This window comes from Perognathus longimembris, chromosome 16 (assembly GCF_023159225.1).
Source record: "Perognathus longimembris pacificus isolate PPM17 chromosome 16, ASM2315922v1, whole genome shotgun sequence".
Lineage (NCBI taxonomy): Eukaryota > Metazoa > Chordata > Mammalia > Rodentia > Heteromyidae > Perognathus > Perognathus longimembris.
Window position 1 is genome coordinate 45,271,400 of NC_063176.1, and position 13,399 is coordinate 45,284,798.

General features: G+C 47.4%; 1 protein-coding gene across 2 annotated transcripts in view; it reads left to right on the plus strand.

Moving 5' to 3' along the window:
- The window catches only part of Sel1l3 (SEL1L family member 3), a 110,328-nt gene that overhangs the window by 56,781 nt on the left and 40,148 nt on the right, over nt 1-13,399 (plus strand). For both annotated transcript variants that reach the window (XM_048363862.1, XM_048363863.1), the window contains exons 10-12: nt 1,388-1,599; nt 4,621-4,800; nt 12,445-12,564. In XM_048363862.1, the coding sequence (XP_048219819.1) occupies nt 1,388-1,599; nt 4,621-4,800; nt 12,445-12,564 (512 nt within the window). The remainder of the gene's footprint in view (nt 1-1,387; nt 1,600-4,620; nt 4,801-12,444; nt 12,565-13,399) is intronic.

Below are 13,399 nucleotides of genomic sequence, written 5' to 3' on the forward strand. Positions count from 1 at the left end.
TGTTCCCTAGTCATCTGGGTGCTGGTGGCTCATGCCTGGAATCCTGGCTACTGAGGAGGCTGAGAGATGAGGATCGAGATTCAAAGCCAATCCGGGCAGACAAATCTGAGAGACTCTTGTCTCCCGTTAACCACCAAAAAGCCAGAAGTAGAGGCATGACTCAAGTACTAGAGCATTAGTGTTGAGCAAAAAGCGAAGGGCCAGCTCCAGACCCTGAGTTCAAGCCCAAACATTGAAAGAAATAATAAAAATTGTTACCTAGAAAGTAAACATTCATTGGGCTGAACTAATAAACAAGAGAGATGAATAACAAAGATAGATTTTAGCTGGCTCCACCAGTGACCTCACAGGGCTATTAAACTTCTTGTTTGCTTACTTATGGGTCCGCTTATAGACTCGTGGCAGGGTTATGTAAAGGGAACCCTGTAGAGTAAAGCGGCTGTATGAGTGAGACTCCTTTTGCAGCACAAAGGTGCATGTAGTACCTGGCTGGCCAGCGGGGCTGGGGCTACGGATTGCATGTAAACTCTGATATGAGTGATGGAGACAAAGCTGGGTGCAAAGGTTGGTCCCACTGCAACTTTAGCCAAATTACAACATTGCTTCTTTGGATCTTAGTCTCTTGTGAAAAACAAGGAGGCTAATAATAGCACCAATCTCATAAGAGTTTACAGATCAAATGACAGAATTTGCAAAGGATACTCCCCCAGATATTGGACACCTTGTGGGAAGGCCTCCATGAAAGTTTACTTGCTTTTTATTGAATTCAGAGATCCACCAAACCCACCCCCCCCCAAAAAAAAAAAACCCTGAAAGCTAAAGGGGCAGGGGAAGGGAAAGGTGGGAGAAAAAGGAGGGGAGGGAGGAGGTAACAAGTTTGATAAGAAATGTACTCACTGCCTTATGTATGGAACTGTAACCCCTCTATACATTACTTTGGCAATAAATAAATTTTAAAAAATCAGATGGGGGGGGATTTTTGATCAGCCTCTGGGAACTATTTCTGGGCTAAAACACATTCTTTTCCAGAGACTCTTAAAGGGAGAAAAAAGGTCTCTTGGAAGTTTCAGTGGTCCTGATTGGGTGGTGAATTACGCGGAGTGAATTCCTCTTCTCCAGGCACTTTCTCAGCTATGTAAGGCACATCCGTTCTCCCAGGGTACTAGGCTGTCATTTAGTGCCAAAGAAAAAGCTATTAAACAGAATGACACCATGGCATCCCCAAAGGGTTCAATTTATGCCTCCAGAAGGTGGTATATTTCAGAGTATGGCAGAACCAACTGTATCAATAACTCAGGTGATTTAATTGGCTTTCCTCTCTTCTTTCTCAAGCCACGTCAATCCTGTGGTAATTAATTTTGTGTGCTCTGAATTGTGTTATTTACAGTGCCAAGGAGCCAAAATGAATCTGTATTAGAAATCGGTGGGAAGATATTTGAGCAGGCTGTAAAGAGACTCTCCAGTGTGGATGGGCTTCACCAAATTAGCTCAGTCCTCCCCTTCCTGATGGATTCCAGCTGCTGTGGATACCATAAAGCATCCTACTATCTCACTGTCTTCTATGAAACCGGATTAAATGTACCTCGAGACCCGCTGCAGGTGGAGTATTTCATGGGTTCCGGGAGCATCTGTCACTAGGTTATGCTTGCCGAGTAATGTCCCTGCTAGACTTCCACATGTGGCTGCTCCTTGGGGTCCTTTAAAAGTCTTTACACCCAGAAAAAAATGTCCTTGGGCTGTGGAAATATATAGGATAGCCAGTTTCCAATGAGCAGAAAGGGCACATCATCCATTTCCACTCTGGGCCTTGAGGGTATGGTTGTTATATCATCGAAGGGACCATTTGGGCTGGTGGGATAGAATCCTAGTCCTTCGAAATCGGGGGCTTCTGATGTGTGCAACATACTGCGAGCTTCTTATCCATCCCATTTTAGCTTAGAGAAGCCATTTGAATCTCTAAGGACAGGGTGGTGACACCCAGCCATCTAGCATCAGAGTAAATGGCATTCTACTCAGTTTCTTTTTCGGGGGGGAGGGGGAGGAGGAGGGAGGGAGGGAGGTTTTGCAATGGAAATTGATGATGCAACTTGTCTAATATTTAGAATGCCATCTTCATAAGGGAGGGAGGGAGGTTTTGCAATGGAAATTGATGATGCAACTTGTCTAATATTTAGAATGCCATCTTCATAAGTGCCTTAGTCAGGGGTATCTGGAGGAACAGAACTGAGGAGATTATGTAGATAGGAAGAGATTGATGAGGAAGAATTGGTTTGCATACTGGTGGAACTGAGAAGTCCCGTGACCGACCATCCCTGAGTGGGAAGCCGGGAAGTCTGCTGGTGTGTTTCCAGCCCCAGCCTGAAGGCCCGAGGACCAGGAGAGATGATGGTGTGAAGTTCTAGTCCACAGCAGGAAAAGACCAGCATCCCATGGGGCAAGCCAGTAGGCAGGACACAAAAAGGGACACAGTCCTCCTTTCCAGGCCTTTCAGTCTGTTTAGGATCTCAGGTGACTGGCTGGTGCCTTCCCACATTGCCACTTGCTCTACTCAGTCCAAATTCTAATTTGTTTTTAAGTACTGGAGTTTGAACTCAGGGCCTCATGCTTGCCAGGCAGGCACTCTGCTACTTGAGCCATACTCCCAGTTACTGCTTTAGATAATTTTCAAACAGAAGTCCAGCATTCTTACCTCTGGCCAGCCTGGACCTCCATCTACCTCCATATGCCTCCATTATAGCGGTCACAGCTGGGATTTCAGGTATGGGTTACCAAACCCTGATTTATTAACTGAGATAGGTTCTCCCTAACTTTTCTCCATGGAATGGCCTCAGACCTTTTTTTTTTTTGCCAGTCCTGGGGCTTGAACTCAGGGCCTGAGCACTGTCCCTGGCTTCTTTTGCTTAAGGCTAGCACTCTACCACTTGAGCCATAGCGCCACTTCTGGCTCTTTCTGTATATGTGGTGCTGAGGAATCAAACCCAGGGCTTCATGTATGTGAGGCAAGCACTCTACAACTCGGCCATATTCCCAGCCCTGGCCTCAAACCTTGGTGCTCCTAATTTCTGCTTTCTGAATAGCTGGGATTATAAGTGTGCGCCAGTGCTTGCAGCCTTTCCAATGCTAATCTTACCTGGAAAGACCATCCCAGATAAGCCAAGAAATAGTGCCCAAACTTGGCGCCCAGTAGCATAGCCAAGTTGACTTAATGGCCTTCGTGTGACCTCCTTTTGAATGTTTGCCTTGTTTTGAAGGTTTTTTGCCTCTGTTTAGTTGAAACTCTTACTGTTTTGACTTCCCCAAGGTCAGTCCATTGTCGCTTTTCTGATTTATAGATGCTGCTGATTGATGGAATGTTTTCCTGAGACCCTGAGGCAGCCCCACAAATGGAATGTTGTAGAAAATCTAACCCTGTCCACTGGCCTTGGGCAAATGACTTTATTTCTCTAGGCCTCTGTTTCCTCAACTATGAAATGAGATTGTGGGACCAGCTGGTCTGTATGGACTTGTCTAGCACTGGTATTCTGATAGTGTGACGTTGGAGTGCATACGTGTTATTTAGATCATGAGTTCATAGCCAGGATAGCTCAAGTACAGGGGTCTTCATACAGATGGAAGGTACACACAGCAGGGTTGAGGGAAGCCAGGGAAGAACTGTGTTTCTACCAAAAGCTGACCCAAAGAGCATTCTAAGCGCTAGACATTAGGAAAGCCAAAATCTGGGAATTAGGAATCTATTACAGAAGTGGATCAGCCTCTTTATTCAAGATTTATTTATTTGCCAGGCACAGGTGGCCCATGCCTATAACCTGGCAACTCAGGAGACTGAGATCTGAGGATCATGGTTCAAAGATAGCCTGGCTATGAGTCCAGAAGACTCTTTTTTTTTTTTTATCATGGGGCTTGAACTCAGGGTCCGGGCACTGTCCCAGAGCTATTTTGCACAAGTCTAGTGCTCAACCACTTAGAGCCACCATCAGACTCTCATCTCCAATTAACTACTAGAAAACTGGAAGTGGAGCTGTGGCTCAAAGTGATAGAGCACTGGCCTTGAGCTGAAAAAGCTCAAGGACAGCTCCAAGGTCCTCAGTTCAAGCCCTGCAACTGACAGAGAGAGCGAGAGAGAGTGAGAGAGACAGAGAGAAAGAGAGAGAGAGAGAGTGCTTTAAATGAACTCCAGAAAATGGAAACAAGCGATTTTTTCTTTTTTGCTGTTCTTGTTTTCTTTTTTCTTTTTGTCTTGTTTGTTCTTTTATCTGTCTTTGGGAGTGTAAGGGGAAGCACAGAAATGGAGGGGCAAAGGGCCAATAAAAACATTAGTGGTACTCACACTAGACACTGTGGAAAATGAACTATACAACTTGTGAGTGGAGAAGGGAGGGGAAAACTGAAAGAGAGCGAGGGCAGGGGTGCCATTGTCCAAAAGGAAATGTACTTCTCACCTGATTTATGTAACTGGAACCCCTCTGCACATCACCTTTAGGATAACGATAAAAATTTTTCAAGATTATTTCTTTGGAAAGGGAAGTTAATCTAGGATGACACGAACTTTCACTGTTAGAATTTTGTGACCCTCGGGCACCAAAGATCTTGTAAAACACACGGTTCATTTCTTCCTAACAGGGCATGTTGTATAGTTTGGTTGGCGGCCAGGGCAGCGAGAGACTGTCTTCAATGAATCTCGGATATAAACACTACCAGGGGGTGGACAACTACCCTCTTGACTGGGAGCTCTCTTATGCCTACTACAGCAACATCGCCACGAAGACCCCACTTGACCAACACACACTGCAAGGAGACCAGGTAGGACAGACAAGGCCAGAGATGGTTATGGGCCTGTTTACCAGGGCTTCCTGCACACTTTCATTGGGTCTGCACCCGTAGCTGGCTTATTGGTTGGCTTGCAGAGAAATATGCATAATCGGATAGAGAGACAAGCTTCTTTCCTCTCCCCACGTCCTAGTTCCTGGCGTGTGAAGGGGTGATTTGGCTCTGGACAGATTTTGATTTTGCAAAAGTAGGCACCAGAAACATTTAAGCATCTGGTCTGGTCTTTGTCCCAAGACACCATGGGAGATGGCAAGATCTAGAGATGTGAAGAAGCATGAAGTCAAATTGTGTGGAGGCAATTATCTCTCCGGGCTCCCGTGACCATGTGACGAGCAAGCACGCTCTAGGATGCACAAAGCCAGCCCCACATCCATCCAGGGTGCCAGGAATGGCCACTTGAGAAATGTCTGCCCCCATCCCCTGCACCTTCTGGACCACTGCCCTCACACGTGAGGCTTAATGCTTTTACCTTTGCAAGAATGAAGGACTGGATCTAGCCCCTCGTTTTGCAGGCTCTAAAATCTTATTGATAAATCTTATTGGCAAAGAAATTAATGGATTACATCTGCCAAAAAAAAAAAAAAAAACCAACCATAATGTGTTAGATTAGACTCACTGGTGGCTTGTTTCCAGACGTCTCTGGAGGACAGAGAATAAAAGAGTTTTAAGGAAAGATGGGGGAGTAGGAAGTGTAGGACACCTCTTGATGGCGACTAAGCAGCGAGGTTATTGACTTTGTGGCCATTCCATGTGTGTGGTCAAGTTGAGCAGTGCAAAGCTCTATTCTAGGTACTGGCTTTTGTTTTTCTATAAAGGAACAACTCGTAACTATTTTAGGCTTTGTCTGTGTGGAGAAAAGCTTTCTTGCCCTCTTCAGCGGTGGTAGCTGCTCAGCTCTGCCGTAGGTACACAGAAAGAACTGAAAGCCTGGGTTTGTGCAGCCACGGGTGGTATGCAACTGTGTGGCAGGATTTGGCTGTGATCTGGGCTGCAAGCTGGACTTTGCCCTGCTTGCTGTGCAGGCCCAGGGGGAAGCCTGGCTAGGCCAGGGTTATTGAATCCCAGCCTTAGTGACTAACCGGGAGCCAGATCACTGGTCTCTAGCTGTGCTGTTGGATGATGCCAGAAGCCTATGGTGCAGAAAATGAATGCTTTACTATTTGGAGATGGATGTCCCTGTACAAGGATTCTATAAATTCTAGGATATTATCTAGAGTGAGTGTTCTTCCAGTGTATAGGATAGACAAAATCTGACCTCAGTTTGGGCTAGTAATATGGGTCAAGTGGTAGAGCACACATTCAGCAAGCATGAGGCTCTAGATTCACACACACACACACACACACACACACACACACACACACACACACACACAATTAGCCAGGTGCCAGTGGCTCATGCTTGTAATCCTAGCTACTCAGGAGGCTGAGCTCTCAAGATCACAGTTCGAAGTCAGCTCAATAGGAAAGCTCATGAGACTCATATCTCCAGTAAACACAAATGCACACACATGCACACACACACATACACACACTGACACACAGCAAGCTAGCAGTGGAAGTGTGTAGCTCAAGTGCTAGTCTTAAATGAAAAAGCTAAGGGGGAAATACCTAGTTCCTGAGTTCAATCCTCAGTATGGACATATACACACAAAAATTATATTGACCTTAATAAGAATTAGTTTCTTAATCAATATTTTTGTGGGTGTGCCTGGGCGCAGCCCCTGAGCTTTTTTTGCTCAAAGCTAGTGTTCTACCAGTTGAGCATACATATACATACATATACAAATACATATATGTAAAACATATATCCTGTAAAAGCAGTTTTACAAAATCAAACCACAAAATAATATTGCCTTTGTCTTTCCACTAAACATGAGTGTGTTAATAATGTCCTGTATGTATAGATTATACTTTTAAGATTTCTAATTCAGCATAAATTAGCAGCAGGAAATGATACGTTGCTAACAAGCTCCTTTTCTTTTGAAGATTTGGCATATGAAATGTTATGATTATGAAAGGAAATGTTTAATTGGTCAGAAGGGGGTGGGAGAGATGAACAGGACAGATCTGTCTTGCAGCTGAAAAGTCCTGTGATGAAGAATCACAGATAGGAGTTATATACTTAGATGGGTTGTGTCATAGCTCATTTTCTTAAGAATATGTAATTAATGGCTTCTTGAGCATTGAAGCAGGTGTCATGCATTGATGTAAATGTCCTTTTGTTGAGATATCTATTAATTCATGAGCATAATGCCACCAAAAGGAGCTCTCGAAAGCTAGACCTCTAATTAACAAAGCAAGGATCTGTCAATAGCTCCTTTCTCAAGTCTTGTTTCATCTTCTCGTTTGTGGAACTCACCCTTCCCCTTGTTCCTTCTTCTGTACCCAAGCTCTGGTTGCACCCCTCTTTGGTGCTGGAGTAAGGCCCGCCTTATACACGAATCAGAAAGTGGGGAATGGCTAATGTTTCTGTTTGTTTTTGTGGTTTAAATTGCAAATAATTTCTCCCATTTCTCTCATTCACTCCTTAGAAGTTCCTCCCCTTCAAGGCTCAGCCTCGGGTTTCTGTGCTCTGCATCTTCTGGGAGTTTTAACCACTCTCTGTGGAATTCCACCTTGATTTCTGACTGAGATCTTTCTTTCTTATAGTTCTTTATCTGTCATCATCACACCCAGAAGCAACACCCCCACTCCAACACCTCTACCATTGTTGGTACTGGAACTGGGGAGCTATCCTTGACCTCTCCATCACCCTATCCCTCTACAAACCCCATGGTTTTCCATGCCCGTTCCTCTTCATCCCCAGCACTACTGCCTAATCTTTTTTTTTTTTTTTTTTTTTTTTGGCCAGTCCTGGGGCTTGAACTTTGGGCCTGGGCACTGTCTCTGAGCTTCTTTTGCTCAAGGCTAACCCCTTCCACTCCAGCACTCTGCACTTGAGCCACAGTGCCACTTCCACCTATTTCTGAGTAACATTGGAGATGAGAGGCTCACAGACTTTCTTTGCCCAGGCTGGCTTCAAATTGCAGTCCTCATATCTCAGCCTCCTGAATAGCTAGGGTTACACTAGTACCTGGCTCCACTGCCTGATTGTGTCCTTCATAGGTTCTCCCCTGGGCTATTATAACAGCTCCCCTCCCTTCTGGAGTCTTGCTGGGCTCCATTTGTCCTCTCTTCCTGTGCTGGGGTATGCCCATTGCATACATGCCATTGCACTGGGCATGGCTGACGCAGGCTCCCAGGAGAGGGATGGGGGGATGTGGGTGCAGAGTTGATGTGGTGATGAGCATCTGGTGACTGATGGCCTCCCACTCTGGTGCTTTTTGGCGGGGGGAGGAGAGGGGAGGGCCAGGCCTGGGGCTTGAACTTTGGGCCTGGACACTGTCTCTGAGCTTCTTTTGCTCAAGGCTAGCACTCTACCACTTGAGCCACAGTGCCTCTTCTGGCTTTTTCTGTGTATGTGGTATCGAACCCAGGGCTTCATGCATGCAAGGCAAACACTCTATCATTAAGCCGCATTCCCAGCCCCGATCTGGGGCTCTTGATGTAACTGTTTGTCCACTGAGGCTGGCGCTCCTCCCTCTCCACGGCTCTCAGCTTTAACCCTTGCCTTTGTGGGTGCCCCTTAGGGGTGACACCTATCCTTTAAAATTCCTGGGATGTCAAATTTCAACAAAGCTCACACACACCCCCCTCCAGATGAAGAGCCTGAACGCCGCTAGAGGCAGCTCCTCCTAGCAGGTGCCAGGGCCGCTCTGAAGGGCATTTGTGCGGGTGGGTGGCGCAAATGGAGGCTAGGGAATTGCCCGTTCTTCTTGCCCGCAGTGCCTGGGTCCCCAGGATGCTGGCCAAGCCATTATAAATCTGCAGAACTACAGAAGCTTCTGGAAAGATGGGGCTTCTTAGAGCTCCTCAAATCCAGATCCAGGGGACTTTCACCTGCTTGACCTGTTCTGTCTTCCTGTCCTCTCTCCCTCTCCCTTCCTCCTCTTGTCCTCTGTCTGTCTGTCAGTCTCTGTCTCCTTCATTCCATTGTTCTCTCTTCCTTCATTTCCCTTCTTCTTCCCTGTCCTTTCCCCCCACCTCCGGTTCCCTCCCTTCTTCTCTTTTCTTTTCTTTCTTCCTTTTTATCTCTGTCTCCTTTTCCATCCCTCCTTTCTGTCTTTCCTCACTCATTTCCTCTTTCTTCATTTTCCCTTCCTCTCTAGCACCCTTTCCTCCCTCTTCTTTTCTTTCTGTTCCTTTCTATTCTTCCCCTTCCCCTGCTTCTTTTCCCTTCTCTGTCCCTTTCTCTTCTCTCCCTCGCTTGTCTTCTCTCTCCCACTCCTGTTCTCCCCCTCTCCCCCCTCCCCCCAGCCTTTCCTGTCATCAGTGAGAGCAGCCGCCTGGGGCTGACAGGAACGCTGTCTTTGGCGCCTACAGGCTGAGCAGAGGAAGCAAGCAAAGCCACCAGCCTGGGCCTCTCCGGGCCAGTGTGCTGCCTCCAGGGCGCTTGGTGCACGAGTGGGGGTGGGGGTGGGGTGTGAGGACCGCTTGCTTTCCAATCACCAGGCCTCCTGGGAAAATCACAGCTGCTCATTCTGCAGACGTAGAAAATAGGGAAGATCCCAAGCGTGGGCCCTGTGGGACTCTGGGTGCTCACCGGCGGGCGCTCCAGCTCTGCCTGCCCTGCCCCACCCTGGCCACTGCTGCTTTTCTCCTCCCAGCTTCTTTCCTGACCACCATGTTGATGTGTGGATGAAAGAACAACTGGCTGTTGTTGCTCCTTTTCAGTCGTTCTGTCTCCAGATGGCCTTGCAGCTGCCAGTCACCCGCTTTCTCAGCGGGCCCAGGCGTGTGGCTCTGCCATGTGCCAAGGGCTGCCTTGGTTAGCCTAGAAGTATGAGACCCCCCCTGGGGAGGAGGCAGGCAGTAGGGGCCTCCGGACTGACTTGGCTTGGGTCCCAGGCCTGATTTCATTGGGTGAAACCATGTGTTTGCCCACCTCTTCCCTAGGAAGTGGGCAGCATGGGATCACATGGTTGTCGTAGCACTGATGAATGCGTCCACACGCCATACGCTCACCTGAGCCCAGCGCAGACTACGAGCTCTCCATATGCCTGGCCTTTGCCCCCTCTCCCCAAAGGGTCATCCTCGCATTTTCAACCCTCCCCTGTGTGTGTGTGTGTGTGTGTGTGTGTGTGTGTGTGTGTGTGTGTGTGAATACTGGGGGGCTTGAACTCAGGGCCTGGGCTCTGTCTCTTAGCTTTTGTGTTCAAGGCTGGAACTCTACTACTTGAGCCTCAGTTCCACTTCCAACTTTTTCATGGTTTATTGGAGATAAGAGTCTCTTAGTTTTGTGTGCCAGGCTGGGATTACAGACGCGAGCCACGGCACCTGGCAAAGCTCCATTTTATAGATATACATTTTAAATAGGAGTATTTCAATAAAGTAACCGGCCCAAGACCCCCAGGGAGTTGATGGTGAGTTCAAATTCAAAGCGCCTGGATCACGTAGGAACTGTCACGCCCCTAATGGCCCCGACTTGCTGGAAAAACTCAATGCCTCCACTCCTGGCAGCAGGAAGGGGTCAGTGGTCCACACAAACAACGGTGATTTGTCCTCAGTTATGCATCGATCACCCCAAAACATGAACGCTGCCAAGACAACATTCTGACCATCCTCAAGGGCCCTGCGGCTCATTCCAGACCCATAACAAGAAGGAGGAAAGCAAACAGAAAAGGGAAACCACAAAGCAAAACACCCAAACACACACCCTCCCACTGAGAATTCCTTATCAGGATGGCTCCAGCTCTGGCCCAACCCCAGGCTCCTCACAGAAGACAGAGTGTCTCCTCAAGCTAGAGCTCAGGCCAAACCCACAGCACGCGCAGACACAGGCCACGCACTTGGCCAAGAATGAAGCAACATGGCTCCTGCCTCGCTAGGGGGCGCCGTCGTGCAGGGGAGCCAAAGGGCTCTGTCACTGGAGTCCAGCCAACTGGCTTCCTGTGACTTCATTTTCTCAGGGCTCTTGTTTTTAGTGTTTTGTTGTTTTGCCTAGACACTGGGGGAAGTGATACCTAGGTCACAGCTTTTCTTCGAGGATTGAATAATAAAGCTCTTGTTAGATGCCCAGTACTTAGTAGGTCTCAAAAAAAAAGGTAGTGGCTGTCATGATTCTCTAATTGTTACTATTCTTAGCCTGGGTGGCGTCTGAGGTGAGGTATCATTCTGGCTGGGCTCTGAGGCTAGCTTGCATGGTCCCTAGTGCCCCTCAAGGGGACCCCAGAAGAGACGTTGGAAAGGACAGGCACAGATTCCACTTGAGACTCTCACTCCTTGGGGGCGGAAGGGAATTCCAGCCTGGCTCTTTGTTCTGAAGCTGCGTTTGCACACTACCCACATGCAGTTTCTCACACCTGCCTATGGCCTGTGCGGGCACAGAAAACGTTCTCCAGCGTCCCCGAAGGGAAGATTCCACAGGCCACAAGACAAAGGGACCAGATTTCCAATAAACAGCCAAAATGGATACAGCAACATGAATTTTATTTTCTTCAAAAGAGCCGGATAGCTAGAAGGTTGGGCACAAATTCAAGTCGCTTTGTGAATGTTCCCTTTGGGTTCCTATCCAGAGGGTTTTGTTTTTTTGTGTTTTTTGTTTTGTTTTGTTTTAATTCTGAGAGCTAACATGCCCTCTTCTTTGCAGGATAGATTTAAAATTTGCTGGAAATAACCAAAAGATGATCAAAATGCACTGTACTTACAAACTGATTTGTTGGATGGTACTCCTTTAGTAGAACTGCTGAAAGATAATAAAAATGTAACACACACACACACACACACACACGATATCTGAAGCTGTGCCTGCAAAATAAAATGGATAGGAGTATTTGGGGATGAAAAATTAAAGGCATACTCAGAAAATATTGATTTACTGCTTTGATGTTTGTGTGTGTGTTTGTGTTTGTCTGTGTGTATGTGTATGTGAGAGGGAGCAAGAGAGAGAGAGCGAGAGAGAAAGTAGGGGAGATGGAGCTGGCACTGAGGTCAGTGGTAGCAAGTGAACTTCCACACAAGCTTGAATAATAGAAGCAGAAGTGGGGGGGTGGATGCTTCATTCCAAAGCAAACACTTTGATAAGAACAAATGCTCATATACATAGATGAGATGTGAGACATTTGTTTTAAAAGAATTTCATCTTGTGGCATTGTAGTCTTGCCTCAGATTTTAATTATTCATCTGACTTTTGCTTAACACTGCTGGTTTTAAAACAAGTCATGTTCTTTGTGTGCCCATAAGCATTTGAATTCTTTCCTCCCTTTCTTCTTCCTTCCCTTCCTCTCTCACTACCTCCCTCCCTCCTTCATTCTTTCTTCCTTTCTCCTCCCTCACTCCTATTCCTCCCTCCTTTTTCACTCCTTCCATCCTTCCTTCTTTCTCTCACTCTCCCTTCCTTTTCCTTCCTTCTTCTTTTGTCCCTTCCTTTTCTTTCTTTCTTCTTTCCTTCCTTCCCTTCTTTCCTCCCTCCTTCTTTCCTTCCTTCTTTCTCTCATCCTTTTCTTTCCTTCCTTCCTTTTTTCCTCCCACCCTCCTTCTCTTCTACCTCCTCTTATTCTTTCCTTCCTTCCTTTGTAGGCATATGTTGAAACCATCAGATTAAAAGACGATGAAGTACTTAAGGTACAGACCAGAGAAGATGGTGATGTCTTTATGTGGTTGAAGCATGAAGCTACCCGAGGCAACGCCGCAGCTCAGGTACCAGCGAAGCCCACTGTGTTGCAGGCTCGGTCAGCCACGCAACAAGACCTCCCAAAGGCCAATGCCTTCCAACAATTTCATGTGTTTCTTCCTTATCCTAGGAAGTCATGAGGGTGGGCAGGGGCTCTGCCCCCACGGTCCCCAAGAGCCCAGGCTGACAAGGCTCCTCTCTACCTGCTTCCCAAGTCATGGTAGAGCTGTGACCCCTGCTCATCCCAGGCTGGCTCAGTGATGCAAGTCACTACTGCACTGACATTTCACTGGCCAAAGCAGGTCACAGGACCACGGTTGACTGCCACGTGGTCAGAGCCTCACCTTGGGGGGGGGGGCAGCACAATAAGGTTAGTGGGCTGCCCAAAGACTCCTGATGGATTTGTGTGTGTGTGTGTGCTGGTCCTGGGCCTTGAACTTAGGGCCTGGGTGCTGTCCCTGAGCTTTGGTGCTTAAGGCCAGCTCTCTACCCCGTTAGCCACAGGTGTATTTCCAACTTTTGGGGGGTAGTTTATTGGAGATAAGAGTCTCATAGCTTTGCCTGTCCAGGCTGGCTTTGAACTGTGATCCTCAAATCCCAGCTTCCTGAGTAGATAGGATTACAGGCGTGAGCCACCAGTGCACAGCCTGATAGATACTTGAGTGCATGCATCAGAAAGAAAACAAGCATCTCAGGGGGAGGAGGAAGTAGATGCACTGAGACGAAGCTGTATCCACAGCTAAGGGACAATGAAGGAAAATCACGGTGTGTGAGGACAGAAGGATCACTTCATAGGACATCCCTTGTTTTCGGATGGACTGATGGGAGGCTCCAGAAAGGGCCGAGGCTGGAGAAATGGCC